Below are 18364 nucleotides of genomic sequence, written 5' to 3' on the forward strand. Positions count from 1 at the left end.
GAAACCAACAGAAGCACTGGGTAGGTGAAATCGGATCCTAGAAAGCTCATGGGCCATAAGCAGGAGGGGGCAACCATAGGCTCCTGGGGTGGTTGTATGCAGGAAGAACTGAGGAAGGAGGCAGGACGGGCCAGGGAGAAGAGGCTGCACAGTTGTGGTAACAGTAGGCACACCAGGGAAGGGGGAGGTTTGGGGACCCACTGCCTGAAGATAGCTCAGGTTAGGGGCTGAAGGCCTGGGAGGACACAGAGATGGAAAGGGTTAGATGAGCTGTCTAGGGTTAGGGTTTCCCAAAGCCTCTTTGGGGCCTCTGCTCTCCTCATTACCTGCCTCTGGCTCCCTGGACACTTGAGAAGTGATATAATTAGCCAGATAGTAGAAAAAATATCTTTTTATTAATTATTAGGAATAATTCATTCATGTAATGCAAGATGTATGTTGGAGAAGGTTAAGTATAGCCACATGAATGAGGGGAAACGTGCAAGAGGAACAGTGGTGAGAAGAGGGATGGCCCCCCCACTTTCCACAAACTATAAACAGCAACATGAACACAGAGAATCACAAATAAGAGGGTCTTTCTTCATGTCTCCTCTCACCCCATTCTTCCATAATGAGTCCCAGTGTGGTCCCTAGAGGTGCCAGGGCATCTGGAAGTTCTGGGCTGGGAGTGGGGTGCAGTGAGTGGCCTCAAAGTTGTGCAGATGCTTCCGAGCCTGAGGAAAGGAGGTGGGACAGGTGGGGTACAGAGCACTGTAGGGAGGGGCAACCACTGGACTCCCTCCCCACCCTTCGCCTCCGCACCCACCACCCACTCTACAAAAGCTGCCACTTCCAATGCTTATAGGGTATTCCGAGTCCCCCTATGTGAGCCCTGGCCATTCAAGAACCTTCCCACTTCCCACTCCTTAGCTCACCAGAAACAAAGCCAGCTGCCGCCGTCCATCTGCACTCATGTCCTCCCCTGCAGAGAGGAGGTGCTCAAAACAGGCCACACATGTGGGTATTCATCCCCTTCCTAGGCTCTTCCCACCCCCTTTCCTGCAGGAGCTCCTTACCCACGCTCCAAGGGAAGTCAGGCCCATGTTCTGCCTGGTAGGAGCGGAGGACAGACAGACACCAGTCCTCTTCCACCTCCCATCGGCTGTAAATTGAGGCTGGTCAGGGAGAGAGATGACAGCCAGTCAGCAAACTGACCTTGCTGGGCCCCCACCCCAAGCCTCACTGGATCCCTTCTCACCTTCCTCCAGCTGTGAGGAGGCCTCCAACCACTGCCTCACCACTTGAAGACCCTCCTCTGCCATCACCCTGGGATACCTATGGAGGAAGCGCCGGGACAGGTCAGGGCTGATTTTTTTCATTCACCATTCCTGAGCCTTTCTGCCTCCTTCCCTGTGCTGGTGTCAGTATGTGTGTGTGTACACTGCCCCCAGCACGCACACACCCTGACTCTCACCGATGCTGCAGGAGCTTCAGCAGGAGGTCATTGCCTCGGTTGGACATGATGTCCTCAGGAACCCTAGGAGTGAGAAGAATGTACCCTGGAGGGGCTGAAGGTTAGGAGGAAAGGTCTAGATACCCGGGTTTCTGGTGAGCAGAGGTGGGAGGGGAAAATTCCTGGCCATGTCTGGGATTGGTGAGAGCCGACCTCCCCAGGCACTCACGTGGTAGTGATGATCTCATCCTTGGTTCTCCGGATCAGCAGTACAGGACCCAGGTATCTTCAGAGAACAGAGCAGTGGGAAGGGAGAGCTCAGAGGGAGACGGGTGACAACTGGCCCACCCCCATCCCCGCACTGGAAGCATTCTTATCCCCTTCTACAGCACAGTCTGTGACCAAGCCCTTCACTCAGGGGTGAGAGGGAATATTTAAGAATGGGCATGGTTCAGTCTGGCCCTGCTGGGAGACCCCTGCTGTGCCAGGCCTTAACCCTTTGGTTACCAGATCCTGAGGTGGTCCAGAGTCCCAGGGGACCTGGGAGGGCCAGTTGAGGCCAGTTTAGGTGGTGGCAGGGTCACTTGCGATGTCAGCCAGTGGCCTTTTACCAACTTGCACTTTAGTACTGGTTTCAGCGTTTAAGTGCCCAGCAGAGCTGTTTAAGGGGCAGGTGTTCGATGCTGGATGCTGGCTGGCGCTCACCTGCACAGCTGCTCTGCATTGTTTAGATTGAGATGCTGCCTCACGGTCCTGGTCACCAGGCCCCCTAGAGTGGGATAAAGGTGAAGGGATGGCAGAGACAAAGCCTTTACCCAACATAAAAGTCCTCACTGTTCACGGAGAAAGAAAACTGAGGCCACCAAACAAAGGAGTCCTCCTGCTTCCAACAATGGGGTGACTTACACCCCACCCAAGGAAAAGGGAGCCATCTCAGAACAGTTCCCAGTTCCAGACCACCCCTTCCCAGGAAGGGCAGGCCCAGGAGATGCACTCACTCCAGCTGTCTGGCATGACCTTCAAGGCCAAGGGCACCAGGTCATCAAAGGAGGCATCCAGGATCACAGCACTAACATCTGGGTAGGACATGGCGGCCCACGTGGCTGGTACCAGGGCAGGGAAGAAAAGTAAGAACTGAGAAAGGCTCCTTTCTCCTCACCACCCATGCTCTCATCCCACTTACCCTGTAGGCCAACCCCATTCCCCCTATGTTATTCCTTGTTTTTTTTCTTAACCTACTTCACTTGGTCAGGGAACTGTCTGGAGAGGATGGGGATAGAACACTGGAGACAGTGCACTGAAGATAACAGGCAGGAAACATTCACTTTCCGTGATCTCCCCACCCAGGACCTGGGTCTGTTTTCCTTTTAATGACTGGGCACAAGAGGGGAAGGAAAGGTGAAGTGTATACAAATACGATAGCTTCTTCCAGGCCCACTCAGAGATTCTACTTCCTCTCTCTTCTTCCTTGAGCCTCTACCCCACCCCAGGGCCACTAGTGCATTTCCCCACCTCTCCTGGGTAGGGCTGGGTGGTCCTGAATCTGTCTAAAGTAGGGGGATGGGAGGGAGGCTGGTACCAGTGAAACCACCGATGGACCAGGCATAGATGATGATGTCCTGGGGCTGGAAGCCCAGGCGGTGGATGGCAAACTGGACCACCACATCCATGGCATTGGCCTCATTCTGCGGGAACGGCACCCCCTACAGGAAGAAGGGCAAAGTCAGGATTGTGTCAGCACCAAAGGCCAGCTCACCTGTCCCTCCCAACATGGACCCCTCCTGCAGCCACCTATGACAGACAGAGAAGGTGTAGAAGGAAGGGATGGTAGGAGAGGTTGTTCTTTCCAGAAGACGGATGTGTACAATGAGATCCACCTCCATCTCTCCCACCAGCCCCCCACTGTGGGGATGGGGGCATGGCTCCCAATTCTGCCTTCACAACCTCCTAGCCCCCAGCTCTCAGGTGAGTGGGAGGCCCTTCAAGAAATCCACAGCCCCTCTCCTCCCTCCAGTGGCTGACCAGAGGGAAACAGACATAATTCAGGAAAAGGAAGGGATTCCTGAGATGGTCTCACCGTGCTTCCAGCAAAGCCTGGATGATTCCAGCCCAGGACTGAATATCCAGCTGTAACACAGGGGGAGGAGGAACTGAGACCTTATGGCCCACACCCCTTTCTCCATCCCTGGGGGAAGGAAGAGCAGAAGTACTCCCCAGCTTACAGGCAAATAACTGCAAGCCTTCCCAGAATAGGAGATGACACCAAAGGTTCTGAAGCAGTACAGGGAGAGGCGTGTGACTGTGTGGGGTGTGTGGTAGGGGAATGGAACAGAATGAAAAGCATAATTAGGGACACAGGTCAGGGGAGGGATGTAAGGTTATCAAAGCAAATGGCGAGTGGACTTTTCCCTAAAGCTGAGAGACTCAAAACCTCACCCAGAGAAAGTGGAGGCCAGGGGAGGTCAGATCAGTGTGGGAGGCAGGGACATTCCCTTCAAACAGCAGAGACAAGGAGGCTGAGTCACCATCCTACCTTCCAGGGGCGTGGAGATGCACCCCACCTCGTAAAACCCAGCATTCCCCTCACAGCAGATCACCTAGGAAGGAGGCAGGAAGGAAGGGCTGGGGTCCAAGTTGGGACTGAAAAACTCCCTTTGGGCGAGGGCAGCCCATGAAGAGCTTTGCAGGGAAGAGGAAAGGGCAGGTCTCTGTTTTCTCCAAGAGGAATGGAAGCTTCTCATTCCACAGGGTCCATAAGAGGAGAAGCAAAGGGATTACAAATACTCCTCAGAGGCTGAACTGCTTGACCACCCAGTCATGCCCACTTTTCCTTGGAAGATTACCAGCTGGGTCTCTCTCAGGAAAGGGACTATGGAGATGTTTTTCCTTTCTAGTTTTCGGGTCTGTTATCTTCTGTGACCATTGCTATTGTGTGGTATGCTGACTGCTCTCCCTATCCCTCTCTGAGCTCCAGTCTTATGGTCAGATAAACTGTAATGCCATGGCGCCCCAAGCTGAAGCCCACGGGTGGTGGGATTTGCATGAACTCTCATAGCAGATGGGCAGAGCCAGGACTAGAACCCAGCTCCCTAGACTCCTGGCTTAGTGCTCTTTCCACGGCTGCTTCATGGAGGCAGGAGACTTTGAAGCCAGGCTGCGTGGGTCCAAATACCAGCTCTACTACTTACTGTGAGGTCCAGGAAAGGTTTTCTGTGCTTCAGTTTCATCTCCTATAAAATGGGCTAACATAAGCAGTAACTATCTCACGGGATCGTTGTGAGAATTAAATATATATGCTTCATATATACTATGAGAACTATGAGAAATATATGTAAGTGTGAAGTGCTGTCAAAGGGGTAACTATTAATATTAGTTTCTGGTTCTTGAACGTCTCTCCTACTTCATCTGTTTCTCTATCACAGGGTTTCACTACATCACAAGGTCTTTAGGGTGGAGCTAGGAGATGGGATTATCCCAGTAGTGGTTCCTCCAGGGAGATGCTATAGCATTGGGGTCCCCAGACCTCTACTGCCTTCCTCACACTCACCCCACCTCTGGGCTCCCTGCTCCCTCTTACCAGCTTCTGTCCCTGGGGCTCAGCTGTCCCCCGCCGGTCCACAAACATGGTGTCAATCTCATTGCCATCACAGGCCAGCAGCTTTGCCCGGCGCCCATTACACTGAGTAGGGGAGATGCAATGGCCAGGTTGCCAAGGGGCAGAAGGCCACATCACAAGGGTAGGGCAGGGGAGGTGGGGGTGGGAGGGGAGGGCTGTAGGGGATGGGCGGGCAGGGAAGCCTCACCTCTTCCACCAGTCGGGCCTGGCCCTGCAGCAGCACAGGCATGAGGGCCTTCTGGAGCAGGTACACAGAGCCTGGATACAGCATCCGGCGCCCCAGGGTGTGCGCCACCAGGTAGCTGTGGGGAACACAGGTTAACAAACCCCAACCCTGGTGAGGCGTGGGAACTGTGCTGGGGACACTGTGCTGGGGACACTCACAGACTGTAAGGCCTGCTTCACCTCTGACTTTCACAGCTTTACTTTCCTATTTCAAGCCCTAATGAAATATGTACCAGGCTGATGTTTTTCAAACTTTTCTTAGTGCAACCTTTGTAAGATAAATATTTTATATTGTGGCTCAGTACACACATATCCTGTATGTACAGAATTCTGAGAGTTTTATGATGTACTTTCTATACATAATAAATGCGAAGTTATCAGATTATGATTTCTTAAAATCTAAGTACAACATATTAAAGGTCCCCAAATAAATAATACTTTAAAACATGATGGTTGTAATTCAAAACCTCAAATATGGCTTCCCTTCCTGACCAATTAGCACACTGTCAACGACCAACCACTAAGTCCACCCTGTTCCTTGGTATTCTAGAAGCTGCCTCCTAACTCCCAGCAATAGAAAATTCCCAGTGTCTGTTCCATTGTAAGATATAGGTGGTTATTTCCATTCCTTCTGACATCATCAGTACCCACGACTGAGCTTTATTTGGGATTTACCACGTGCTCTCAAGCACCCAGGCAAGGCAGGAGCCCTTCAGAACATGTTACCTTACTTAATCTCCTCAGCAACCTTGCAGGGCAGGTTCATCACAGGTGCAGACACAGGCGCACAGGGGCCCAGAGCCAAGGTGGAATAACAACCGGGCAGAGGGGCCACGATGGGTACACAGATGCCACCAGAGCCTGCCCTAGCTACAGGTGTGTGTCCTCCCCACCCCCACCCCACCCCCACTGCTCATTCTCAGCCTCACTGAAGGAGCTTTTGTTCATATCCCAGTTCTTCACTTACTACCTTTGAGACTCCAGACCTCTCTGAGCCTCTTTTCTTCAAACATAAATGTGGATAAAAATGACTTTGCCATAAATGATTTACACAAACCATACGACACTAGGCCCAATGAGTGACAGCTATTTTACAACGGAGCATCCACTCCCAGAGCCCTCCTGAAATGGCCCCTCCACCCCAGCAGGCCTCTCCTCCCTGCCATTTCCCACCTGGCGATCTGACAAGGCAGCTTCTTCACACGGTTGAGGAGGGTGTCTGCTGTTCCCCGGTGCAGGGGCTCTGGGCGAAGCAGGGCCACACCCCGGCGGGAAGGGCCCCCTCGAGACTCCTTCCTGAGGAAGGGAAAGATGCAGGGAAGGATGGGGTCAGGAGCAACAAGCTGGACGTCTGAGATCTGGAGAACAGTGGGGGACTAGGAACGACATAATGGCACTGGAAGGTAGGCACTGTGACCTGAGAGGGCATGGAGGTGGGGGGACAGGGCAGGGCAGGGATTATTTGGAATGGTTCCAAGGGGAGGGATAGAGCAAAAGAATTGGGTCCTCACCGGCTGCTGGGTTCTTCCCAGTGGAAGTCGACTGGCCAGCTCCGGAAGTCAAAGTTGTACTTGGCAAGCTGCCTCTGCAGTGGACACGAGAGTAAAAGGGGAGGAAAAGGGGTGTTGAGAACTCAGGGGAGGCCCTCCTACCCACCCTCAACAACACCTTTGTTATCCAGGGGTCTGATCCCCATACATCATGGGAAAACCAAGCAGAGGTCAACACCCTCCCAATTCTCAGATGGAAAATTCTAATGGGACCAGAAAATCAGGCGAGATGGTAGGCCCCATCAGGTTATCAGGACTGGCCTGTCTGCCCTCTTCCAAGCTAGGAACCTAACACTCTGCTTTTCTAAAAAACTAAGCCTGACCCACCCCCAGGAGAAGTGGCTGAAGGTGCTAGTGCTTTTGAGTGATGGGGTAGAAGGGGGCCGCTGGCTGGTCACGGTCTATTCCCCACCTGGGTCCCTTATGGGGTACTATCTTAGAGGTTTAGAAATCTCCCAGCAGATCACACCGACAGACCCAAGGTTGAGTGAGACAGAGAGGAGGCGGCGGCCTCAAAATCCCAGGCCCAAGTGATGCTCCTACTTAGCCCTCACTGCAGCCTCAAACTCCCAGGCCCAAGTGATCCCCTACCTCAGCCTCTGGAGTAGCTGGGACTACAGACATGTGCTACCATGCCCAGCTAATTTTTAAAATTTTCTTTAGAGACAAGGTCTTACTATGTTGCCCAGGCTGGTCTCGAACTCCTGGGCTGAAGCGATCCTCCTTCCTCGGCTTCCAAAAATGCTGGGATTGTAGGCATGAACCACCTCGCCAGCTCCACATGTTTTTTGAGGACAGTGGGAGCTGCGTCTTTTCTTTTTTTTGAGATGAGTCTCGCTCTGTCATCCAGGCTGGAGTGCAGTGGCGCCATCTTGGCTCACTGCAAGCTCTGCCTCCTGGGTTCACGCCATTCTCCTGCTTCAGCCTCCCAAGTAGCTGGGACTACAGGCGCCCACTGCCATGCCTGGCTAATTTTTGTATCTTTAGCAGAGATGGAGTTTCACCATGTTAGCCAGGATGGTCTCGATCTCCTGACCTCGTGATCCACCCGCCTTGGCCTCCCAAAGTGCTGGGATTACAAGTGTGAGCCACCGCGCCTGGCCTAGCTGTGTCTTAATACTTGACTGTATTGTCCCCTGAGCTCCCAGCACTCTATTTTGAGGGTTTTTATTTTCTGCACAGAAATTTTTTGACACTTCAAAAATAATTTGAATAACAGAGAGCAATAGAAAAATTATACAAAAAGGTAAATGGCAAAACAAGATGAATAAAAGCAAATTTCAGGCAGGCTTTGCTCAGACCTGCTCTCAAATCTGGACTTAGCCACTTTCTTGCTCTATGACTCCGAATGGGTCACTTAACCTCTTTTTGCCTCTGTTTTCTCAAATTTATAAATAAGGGTAATAATGCCACCTCACTCAGCTGTTGTGAGGATCAGAAAGGTGTGTGCCAAATGCCTCAGCCAGTAGCATAGTACAGGCATCATTACACAGTTCCATAAATAGTGTGGAATAGCCAGGAATGCAATGACGGTGGTCATAGCTGTTTGATCCCAGAAACCTCCCATTACAGAAAAGAGCTTTATGGGGCCCCAAAGCCCATCCTCAAAGATAATCACAGTCCAGCACCAGCTGGCCTGGCACAATTCCCAAGACACTGAGCCCTAGCTTTTCTCCCTCCTGGCACCATGCTGTACTCCCAGGCACAGGAGTGGACATACCTGTCCACCTTGTCCCATCCACAAACAAGGATAACATGGTATTCAGTGTATACAACAAAAATAAACATTTATAGAACTGAGCTGCTGTGATACAGAGAAAACTACCTTCTAAAAAACATTGTGGGCTGGGTGCAGTGGCTCACGCCTCTAATCCCAGCACTTTGGGAGGCCAAGGCAGGTGGATCACCTGAGGTCAGGAGTTTGAGACCAGCCTCACCAACATGGCGAAACCCCATTTCTACTAAAAATACAAAATTAGCCAGGTGTGGTAGTGCATGCTTATAATCCCAGCTACTTGGGAGGCTGAGGCAGGAGAATCACTTGAACCCAGGAGGCAGAGGTTGCAGTGAGCTGGAATCATGCCATTGCACTCCAGCCTGGGCAACAAGAGCGAAACTTCATCTCAAAAGAAAAAAAAAGAAACACTGTGGGACAGGCACAGTGGCTCACACCTGTAATCCCAGCACTCTGGAAGGCCAAGGCAGGCAGATCATCTGAGGTCAGGAATTCAAGACCATCCTGGCCAACGTGGTGAAACCTTGTCTCTACTAAAAACACAAAAATTAGTTGGGCATGGTGGTGCGCGCCTGTAATTCCAGCTACTCAGGAGGCTGACGCATGAGAATCGTTTGAACCTGGGAGGTGGATGTTGTAGTAAACAGATTGTACCACACTGCACTTTGGCCTGAGTAACAGAGTGAGACTCTGTCTCAAAGGAAAAAAAAAAAAAAAAAGAGGCCAGGCGTGGTGGCTCACGCCTCTAATCCCAGCACTTTGGGAGGCCGGGCAGGCAGATCGCCTGAGGTCATGAGTTCGAGACCAGCCTGGCCAATATGGTGAAACCCCGTCTCTACTAAAAATACAAAAATTAGTGGGCGTGGGTGCCACATGCCTGTAATCCTAACTACTCAGGAGGCTGAGACAGGAGAATCACTTGAACCCGGGAGGCGGAGGTTGCAGTGAGCTGAGATCGTGCCATTGCATTCCAGCCTGGGCAACAAGAGCAAAACTCCATCTCAAAAAAAAAAAAGAAAGAAAAAGAAAAGAAGGCCGGGCGCGGTGGCTCAAGCCTGTAATCCCAGCACTTTGGGAGGCCGAGACGGGCGGATCATGAGGTCAGGAGATCGAGACCATCCTGGCTAACACGGTGAAATCCCGTCTCTACTAAAAATACAAAAAACTAGCCGGATGAGGTGGCGGGCGCCTGTAGTCCCAGCTACTTGGGAGGCTGAGGCAGGAGAATGGCGTGAACCCGGGAGGCGGAGCTTGCAGTGAGCTGAGATCCGGCCACTGCACTCCAGCCTGGGTGACAGAACAAGACTCCGTCTCAAAAAAAAAGAAAAGAAAAGAAAAAGAAAAGAAAAAAGAAACATTGTGGAATGTTTCTAGTTTAGCCAGTTCTTGCAGGTGAGGGAGGGGGAAGATTGTTCTAGCAGAATATTCCATTAGAAGTGGTAGGGAAGAAAAACTTCTCAGGTGGACAGTTCACTAATGGAGGGGAGAAGAGATATAGCAATGTGCAAGCAAACACCCAGTGTGGCAGGTGGTAAAACACACCTCCTCTTCCTGCAGAAGCCAGTGTCCGGTGCTCTGAGGGACAACTGAGGAAGCTGCTACCGGGCACCTGTGTGGCACTTTTCCTAGAGCCTCTCACCTTGTTTTCTGAAGACTGGTTCCGATGCGTTGCTTCCAAGATGGTGATGAACTGCCGGTACTGGGGGTTGGTCCAGCGGCCAATGCCTGGTAGAAAAAGGATAAGAAACAGTGCTAGGAAAACTGGAAAGCAGAATGCCTAGGTTTTAGGAAAACAATTGGAAATGGGCTAAGAGAAGGCCCTGAAAGAAGTGAAAGAAAAAGGAACTGAGGGCATAGGATGTGGAGAAATAGACCTGAGCCAACCCTCTTCCTCCAAATCCAGCAACTGGCTACAGGATGCTTCTTCTCCATAGCTTCTGCAGTTTGTGTCTCTACAGATGATCCTTAACCTACCATCTTTCAGAATGTTCATTTTCCTCAGTCTTTAAACACTGTCATATAACCTATTATATGACACTATTAAACACTGTCTTATAGTACTATTCTCCCTTGTGAAAAATCAAATTTCTCTTCTCCAATGCTTGCTTTCTGCCTCTTTTCTGTATATTCTAGCCCCTTGCCATCTGGTTTCATAGTCTCCAACTCCTGCCCATAATTACTTCCTCACTGAATCCCTGATTCTTCCATCCTCATTCTCTTCAACTGTACCACTCAGCATTCTTCCTGTCCCTCAAGATTCTTCCTGCCTCTGTTTCCTGGGCCCATCCTTGACTCCTTCCAATTCCTGAACAGTTCCTCTCCTGCCTCCTTTCTGCTTTCCTCTCTGAAGCAGAAGCAACTCTCAGTACTGACTCTCTCTTCTCTCTTTCCACTTACACGCCCAGTGATCGCATCCACTCTCCTTTCACTGCGGAGGCACCTCAAACCCTAACTTCTCTCCTCACTGACCTGGCAGGTGTTATGTGCCAGGCAGGCACCATTCTACACACAGGAGACTCAGCAGGAAATGAGATACACAGCTGCTGGCTCTCAGAGAGCTGGCATTCTGGTTGGGGTGAGGTACAGCCAGAAGACAATAAACAAGAACATTTCAGAGAGGGATAAATGCTACAAAGAAAATACAACAGGAATGAACTAGAACTTTATGTGTCATCAATGGTAGTCCCCCAAAACGATACGATGAGAGAATGATGTGTGCTGCAGAATGATTTGTATGGAGTGATAACATTTATGCTAAAACTGTAAAATGTGCAAAATAATACATACTGCTTATAGATAGCATATTTCATAGATTCTAAGATGTATATTTTTTAACCCTTGAAAACTCTGAAATTAGTATTCATTTTACAATTGATAGCAGCTTAGACTTGAGGAAATAAGGTATATGTTTCATAAAGGTATGTGCCAGAAAAAAACAAAACAAAACCCCACACCAAATGACAATTATTACTTCTGAGGAAAGAGGAAGATAGGACTGAAAGGATTCCAATGGGAACTCCAACCGTAACTGTGGTGCTTTAGTATTTTATTGACAGAAAGCATTTAAAGCAAATATCACAAAACTGTATATAAAAAAAATCACAAAACTATATATTAAAAAATTTAAAAAGCCTTTTATATTTTGTTCTGTGGACTTTTCTGTATTTTTCCTTTTTCCTTTTTTTTTTTTTTTTTGAGACGGAGTCTCACTCTGTCGCCCAAACTGGAGTGCAGTGGCCAGATCTCAGCTCACTGCAAGCTCCGCCTTTCGGGTTCACGCCATTCTCCTGCCTCAGCCTCCCGAGTAGCTGGGACTATAGGTGCCCGCCACCTCACCCGGCTAGTTTTTTGTATTTTTTAGTAGAGACGGGGTTTCACCGGGTTAGCCAGGATGGTCTCAATCTCCTGACCTTGTGATCCACCCGTCTCGTCCTCCCAAAGTGCTGGGATTACAGGCTTGAGCCACCGCGCCCGGCCCTTTTTTTTTTTTTTGAGATAGAGTTTCGCTCTTGTTGCCCAGGCTGGAGTGCAATGGTATGATCTCGGCTCACCACAACCTCCGTCTCCCTGGTTCATGTGATTCTCCTGCCACAGCCTCCCAAGTAGCTGGGATTACAAGCGCCCGCCACCACGTGTAGCTAATTTTTTCTGTATTTTTTCTAAATTAAAAATAAATAAAATAAAAAATTAAGATAAAACTGAGCAGTGGGAGCTACTTTTAGACAAGGTGGTCAGGGAAGACCTCTCTGAGGAGACAGCCCAGCCCTGCAGAGATCAGGGGGCAGAGCACCTCACGCAGAAGGTCCTGGACCCAACTGCGGCCATCCAGCCCTGACCCCACCACCCCCATATTCAAGTATTGCCCATCACCTGGTTGTCATCTTATGTACCCACTAGGGGTAGCTGATCTGTTCTGCCTCTTTATTTTTTTAAACTGCGAGATATAACATATGTACATAAAACATATATTCAGTTTAAACAATACAAAGCAAACATTCAGGTGACTATCACCTAGGTCAACAAAGAGAACACAGTCACCCTTCAGCAGGGGTCTCCCCTATTCTGTACTCCCCTACCCCAGGTAATCACTCTCCGAACTTTTAAGAAAACCATGCCCTTGTTGTCTTTGGTGTTCTACCTCAAACATGTGCATCCCTTTTGAATTTTATATAAATGAAAACATATTGCATACATTATTTTGTGGTTAGCTTATTCTATTTAACACAACATTTCAGAAATTCATCTGCATTGCTTTTTTCTGGAGACAGAGTCTCGCTCTGTCACCCAGGCTGAAGTGCAGTGGTGCTATCTTGGCTCACTGCAACCTCTGCCTCCCAGGTTCAAGCAATTCTCATGCCTTAGCCTCCCAAGCCGTTAAGACTACAGGCATGTGCCACCATGCCCAGTTAATTTTTTGTATTTTATTTTTTTCTGAGATGGAGCCTTGCTCTGTTGCCCAGGATGCAGTGCAGTAGCTCAATCTTGGCTCACTGCAACCTCTGCCTCTCAGGTTCAAGCAATTCTACTGCCTCAGCCTCCCGAATAGCTGGGATTACAGGTGCTCACCACCATAGCTAGCTAATTTTTTTTTCGTATGTTTAGCAGAGATGGGGTTCCACCATGTTGGACAGGCGGGTCTTGAACTCCTGACCTCTGGTGATCTGTCCGCCTCAGCCTACCAAACTGCTAGGATTACAAGCATGAGCCACCACACCTGGTTTCATCTGCGTTGATGAGTGTAGCTATAGTTTGTTCATTTGCATTGCTATATAGTGTTCTGTTGCATGGCTATTGCACAGAACTTTTTTTCTTTTTTTTTTTGAGACGGACTCTTGCTCTGTCGCCCAAGATGGAGTGCAGTAGTGCAATCTCGTTTCACTGCAATCTTTGCCTCCCAGGTTCAAGCTATTCTCCTGCCTCAGCCTCCTGAGTAGCTGGGATTACAGGCACGTGCCACCACGCCCAGCTAATTTTTGTATTTTTAGTAGAGACGGGGTTTTACCATGTTGGTCAGGCTGGTCTCGAACTCCTGACCTCATGATCCACTGGCCTCTGCCTCCCAAAGTACTGGGATTATAGGTGTGAGCCACCGCACCCAGCTGCACAGAACATATTTTATCCATCCTACTATTGGTAGCCACTGGAATTGTTTCCAGCTTAGGATTATCACAAACAATGTTATATGCTGTATTCTTGTACATATATATTGTTTATACATGTGGAGGAGTTTCCCTAGTGTGTATACATATATAGAATTGTTGTAGGGTATATGCATCTTATCTAGATAATAGCAGCCAGGCATAGTGGCTCACATCTACAATCCCAGTACTTTGGGAGGCTGAGGTGGGAGGATCACTTTGAGTTCAGGAGTTTGAGACCAGCCTAAACAACATGGTGAGACCCTCTCTCTTGAAAAAAAAAAAAAAAAAAAAAAAAAAAAGCAAACCTTTTTGTTTTCATATTTATAACCCAAGTCTTTTAAGGAAAAGATCATGCCTTAAACCATTCTCAATGATTCCCTCTCAGGGCCCATCACTAAACTGTATTTGCACAAGGTACTTAATATGTACCCAGTGACAGTGACAGATAAGATTCAAACCAGGTTTCCTCTCCACCTACCTCGGAGGCAGGCCACGCCTGCCAGAAGTAGCAGCAATGTCCCAGCATAGTGAGAAAACGGCACCACTTTGGACAAACTCAAGTAACCTGGGAAGGGAGAGGGACAATGTGAGACCCTCTCCGCAGTGTTCCTCAGCTCCTCTTCCCAGTTCAGCCCCAACCTCCACCCCACACTCCCTGTTTGGAACAGCCATACCCTAAGAGGAAGAAGATGCCTGATGGAAGAAGGAAGCCAAGCCATCCTCACAGGTCCCCTCTCCTCTTTAGGGAGCTGGCTCCTCTGCCAACAACCTGCCCATTTGCTACCCCACCACCTTTGAAACCACACTGACCTTTCCTGTACAAGTAGAAGAAGGCGAAGGGAGAGGAGTAATAAGAGATGGACCAGAATACTGAAGCCTGCAGCAGAGAGACAGGGACAGGCAATCAATACACACACACACACACACACACACACACGCCTGCCATTCCAGGCCTATACTCTGAGCAAGATGGACAACCTGAGGGATATCATATCATATTTGGTGTATGACACCATGAATATAGTAGATGCTCAATATTTGTTGAAAAGTAGTGTGTCAGTGTAATGGAGGCTGGGAAAACTAGGTACAGGTTCTATTTTCTTCCTCTGGAATTATGGAAGAATTATGTCTTCCATCTCCAGGCATAATTCCATCACATTTAAAGGCAGTCTCTCTGTCTACTCAAGTTAATCAAGCCTTTTCAATTGGCCCTGCTCAAGACAGCCCCTGACCTGGTCCCCAAGAGATGCGCAGACGTCACCACAGGAACTGTGCCAGAACGAACAGCTGTCCCTGCAGCCAAAGAGGTTAGTTGCCAGGGAGGACAGGTCACTGGGGAACTGCAGGACTTAGCACCTGCAGATGGTCCCAAGAGTAAACATGTTTTCCTTATGGTTCAGGCTGCCCCCAGAGAAAGCAGTGCTACATACCAAAGGGGAGTGCCAAGTATGTACACTTTGAGTGTGTCTGTGTGTCTGTGTTGGAGAGGTCTGCTGCAGAGCCCAGAGCATCCCCCAACCCCAGGGGCACTGTTGCTCCCAAGCTAGGGAAGGCTAAGTTCAAGAGGACAGGTGGGTCTGAAAGATGCAGAGAGTCCCAGATGCCAGGGTAGACATACCAGTGCCAGGATGCTGTCAGCATGTTTCTCCAGGGCACGGGGCTGATAGTACGTATCCTGCCAAAACAGATGGCCTCCTTAAGGACCCTGCCATTGGCAGGTCCTTTTCCTTCCCTTTCAGAAGCTCTGCTGTGTGTCCTCCGGTTCTACTCTCCTTGACTATCTCTTGAGACATCCCCGGCCCCCACAGAAAACGCTCTTCCTCACCCTCACCCTGAACCTAATTTCCCACCCCGACCATGGGAACAAACACAGGGAGCTGGATTTGGAAGCAAAAGTGAAAGCAGCATTGGACGATTTTTGCTCCTTTTCCACAGTCTAGTTTAAAATGGATTGCAGGCGCGTGCATATGGGGAGAAGGGTTAGTTTGAGAAGAAAGACACCAAGACAATCTAAGAAGGAAAGAAAAGCATCAGAAATAAGAGTAGTTGACTAAGAAGAGAATGTGGGTAGGAGCGGGCAGTTTGTAGGAGACAGTAACACAATGTGAGACAACTGATAAAAAGGAAGATAATATTTAGAACAGCCTACCACCACCGCCCGCTCTCCAGAATACAATGACTCGGGTCTCCAGGCTAGGTTGGGCGGGGGTTGAGGGGAGGACCTACGGATACAGGATCTGTAAAAGTCATTCTGAAATTCAAGGCAAGGGTAAAGGGAAGATAAAAACGGAGCCGGGGGAGGCACGAAGAGGCACTGCGAAAGAGGAAATTGGGAGTCCGACGGCAAAATTCAACGGCTCCCCAGTCCGCGCAGGGTCTCTTTCCCGGGACTTAAGACTCAACTAGGACTGGCACGAACCACGACAGACAGGGTGGGGGGACGCGGAGAGGAAAGAGCAAGGAGTGGCAGTCGGAATGAGAAAGCGGTAAAGAGCGAAAAAGAAAGGAGGCGGCCAGTCCGTAGGCGTGACTTTAACTCAGGAAGCACACAGAGCGCAGACTTTGCGAATAACTGGCTTGACAAGCAGGCTCCCCTTATTTCCCATTATGGGCACTTCTGAGGAGCAAAGGCCGTAAAGGGTTTGGACTGTACCACGTTCCTCGGCGGGGAGGAACTCGACTCACCCAGGAGCTGGAATGGGGGGCAGTGACTGCCGTTGGCGTTTCAGGGACGCTGGCCGGGGCCCTTTCAGAGTCCCTCTCCCGGTAGATTTTGTACAGCCGGGGGCCTAGGACGCAGCTCAGCAGCTTCGCCATGGCCCTGGCTTGGGCCGCTGCTCTTCCAGCAGCAAGTCCCCCTGCCGGCCCCGCCCTCCCTGCCTCTGAGGTGTTGTGTGCCCTTGACGTCAGCCCGTACCGGCTCCGCCTCCGGGCGAGTTGCGACATTTTCAGTGCTTCCTGAGAAGAGTTTCGCGCAGTTGGGGCTACGGGTGCAGCAGTGGTCCGAAACTAGTGGAAGATTTAGGAACGCGGAGAATCAGAAAATTCCCAGGCATAGCTCAGTAATTTTTTTCTGTCTCATTATTGATAGACTCTAGAGTGACAGCGGAAACGAGAGGTGAGATTAGGAGTACTTGATAAGAGTAACAGAAAAGATAAGGTGTCTAGGAATATATCTAGTACAAGAAATGCAAGATGTTATGAAGAAGACTATAAAAAGTTACTGAAAAGGCAAACTGGCCCGGCCCAGCGCGGTGGCTCACGCCTGTAATCCCAGCACTTTGGGAGGCCGAGGCGGGCGGATCACTTGAGGCCAGGAGTTCAAGACCAGCCTGGGCAACATGGTGAAAACCTGTCTCTACTAAAAATACAAAAATTAGCCTGGCATGGGTGGCGTGCGCCTGTAATCCCAGCTACTCGGGAGGCCGAGGCACCAGAATCGCTTCAACCTGGGAGGCAGAGGTTGCAGTGAGCCAAGATCTTGCCCCTGCACTCCAGCCTTGGTGACAGAGCAAGACTGTGTCTCTAAATAAATAAAGGTAAACTGGCCCAACGCAGTAGCTCACGCCTGTAATTCCAACACTTTTGGTGGCCAAGGGATGATTGCTTGCGTCCAGGAGTTCCAGACCATGGCTCACGCCTGTAATTCCAACACTTTGGGTGACTGAGAGAGGACTGCTTGCGACCAGGAGTTCTAGGCCAGCCCAGGCAACATAGTGAGACCCCATCTCTACACAAAATACCTAGGGAACAAAAAAAAAAGACCTAGTAGGGTGTGTTGGTGCGCACCTGTAGTCCCAGCTACTTGGGAGGCCGAGGTGGGAGGGTCCCTTGAGCCCAGGAGTTCAAGATTGCTCCATGCACTCCAACCTGGATGACGGAGCCAGGCCTCAAAATAATAACAATAATAAGTGAAAAATAAAAAAAGAAAGAGGTAAATGAAAAGCTTTTCAATAAATGGAAAGCTACACCATGGTCCTGGATACGAAAATTCAGCATGGTGAGATATGGGGAATATTTGTAAAAAGAAAATAAGTGAATCATTACTCTTATGCATGGAATGAATCTTAAAACCGTGATGCTGAGTGAAAATAGAAAGCCGCAGAAGAATGTATACATGATACCAGTAATACTAGATTCAAAAACACATAAAATTTAAATGATAAAGCAAGTGGAGAAGAAAGAAAATTCAGAATCGTGGGGTTTTTTTGTTTTGTTTTGTTTTTTTTTTGAGACGGAGTCTCGCTCTGTCGCTCAGGCTGGAGTGCAGTGGCCGGATCTCAGCTCACTGCAAGCTCCACCTCCCGGGTTTAACGCCATTCTCCTGCCTCAGCCTCCCGAGTAGCTGGGACTCCAGGCGCCCGCCACCTTGCCCAGCTAGTTTTTTGTAATTTTTAGTAGAGACGGGGTTTCACCGTGTTAGCCAGGATGGTCTCGATCTCCTGACCTCGTGATCCGCCCATCTCGGCCTCTCAAAATGCTGGGATTACAGGCTTGAGCCACCGCGCCTGGCCAGAATCGTGGTTACACAGCGTAGAGGATCTCTGACTGAAACAGAATATTCTTTTTTTTTTTTTTTTTTTTTTTCTGAGACAGGGTCTAGCTCTTTCGCCCAGGCTGGAGCACAGTGGCACAATCATGGCTCACTGTCCTGATCCTCCACCT

General features: G+C 49.7%; 1 protein-coding gene across 1 annotated transcript; it reads right to left on the reverse strand.

The window, feature by feature from the left end:
* Positions 1-371: 371 nt before the first annotated feature.
* On the reverse strand, positions 372-16673 carry ABHD16A (abhydrolase domain containing 16A). The gene is made up of 20 exons (XM_030928251.1): positions 16385-16673; positions 15318-15374; positions 14510-14576; positions 14178-14264; positions 10198-10283; positions 6785-6858; positions 6447-6569; positions 5236-5350; positions 5010-5111; positions 3966-4029; positions 3510-3559; positions 3012-3135; positions 2431-2535; positions 2138-2201; positions 1662-1718; positions 1454-1516; positions 1238-1314; positions 1056-1154; positions 915-961; positions 372-713 (listed from the first exon to the last, which is right to left on the reverse strand). Exons 1-20 carry the CDS (start codon positions 16643-16645, stop codon positions 630-632), a joined length of 1806 nt encoding a protein of 601 aa, XP_030784111.1. The 5' UTR covers positions 16646-16673; the 3' UTR covers positions 372-629.
* Positions 16674-18364: the final 1691 nt, after the last annotated feature.

The sequence above is a fragment of the Rhinopithecus roxellana genome, chromosome 4 (assembly GCF_007565055.1).
Source record: "Rhinopithecus roxellana isolate Shanxi Qingling chromosome 4, ASM756505v1, whole genome shotgun sequence".
NCBI lineage: Eukaryota > Metazoa > Chordata > Mammalia > Primates > Cercopithecidae > Rhinopithecus > Rhinopithecus roxellana.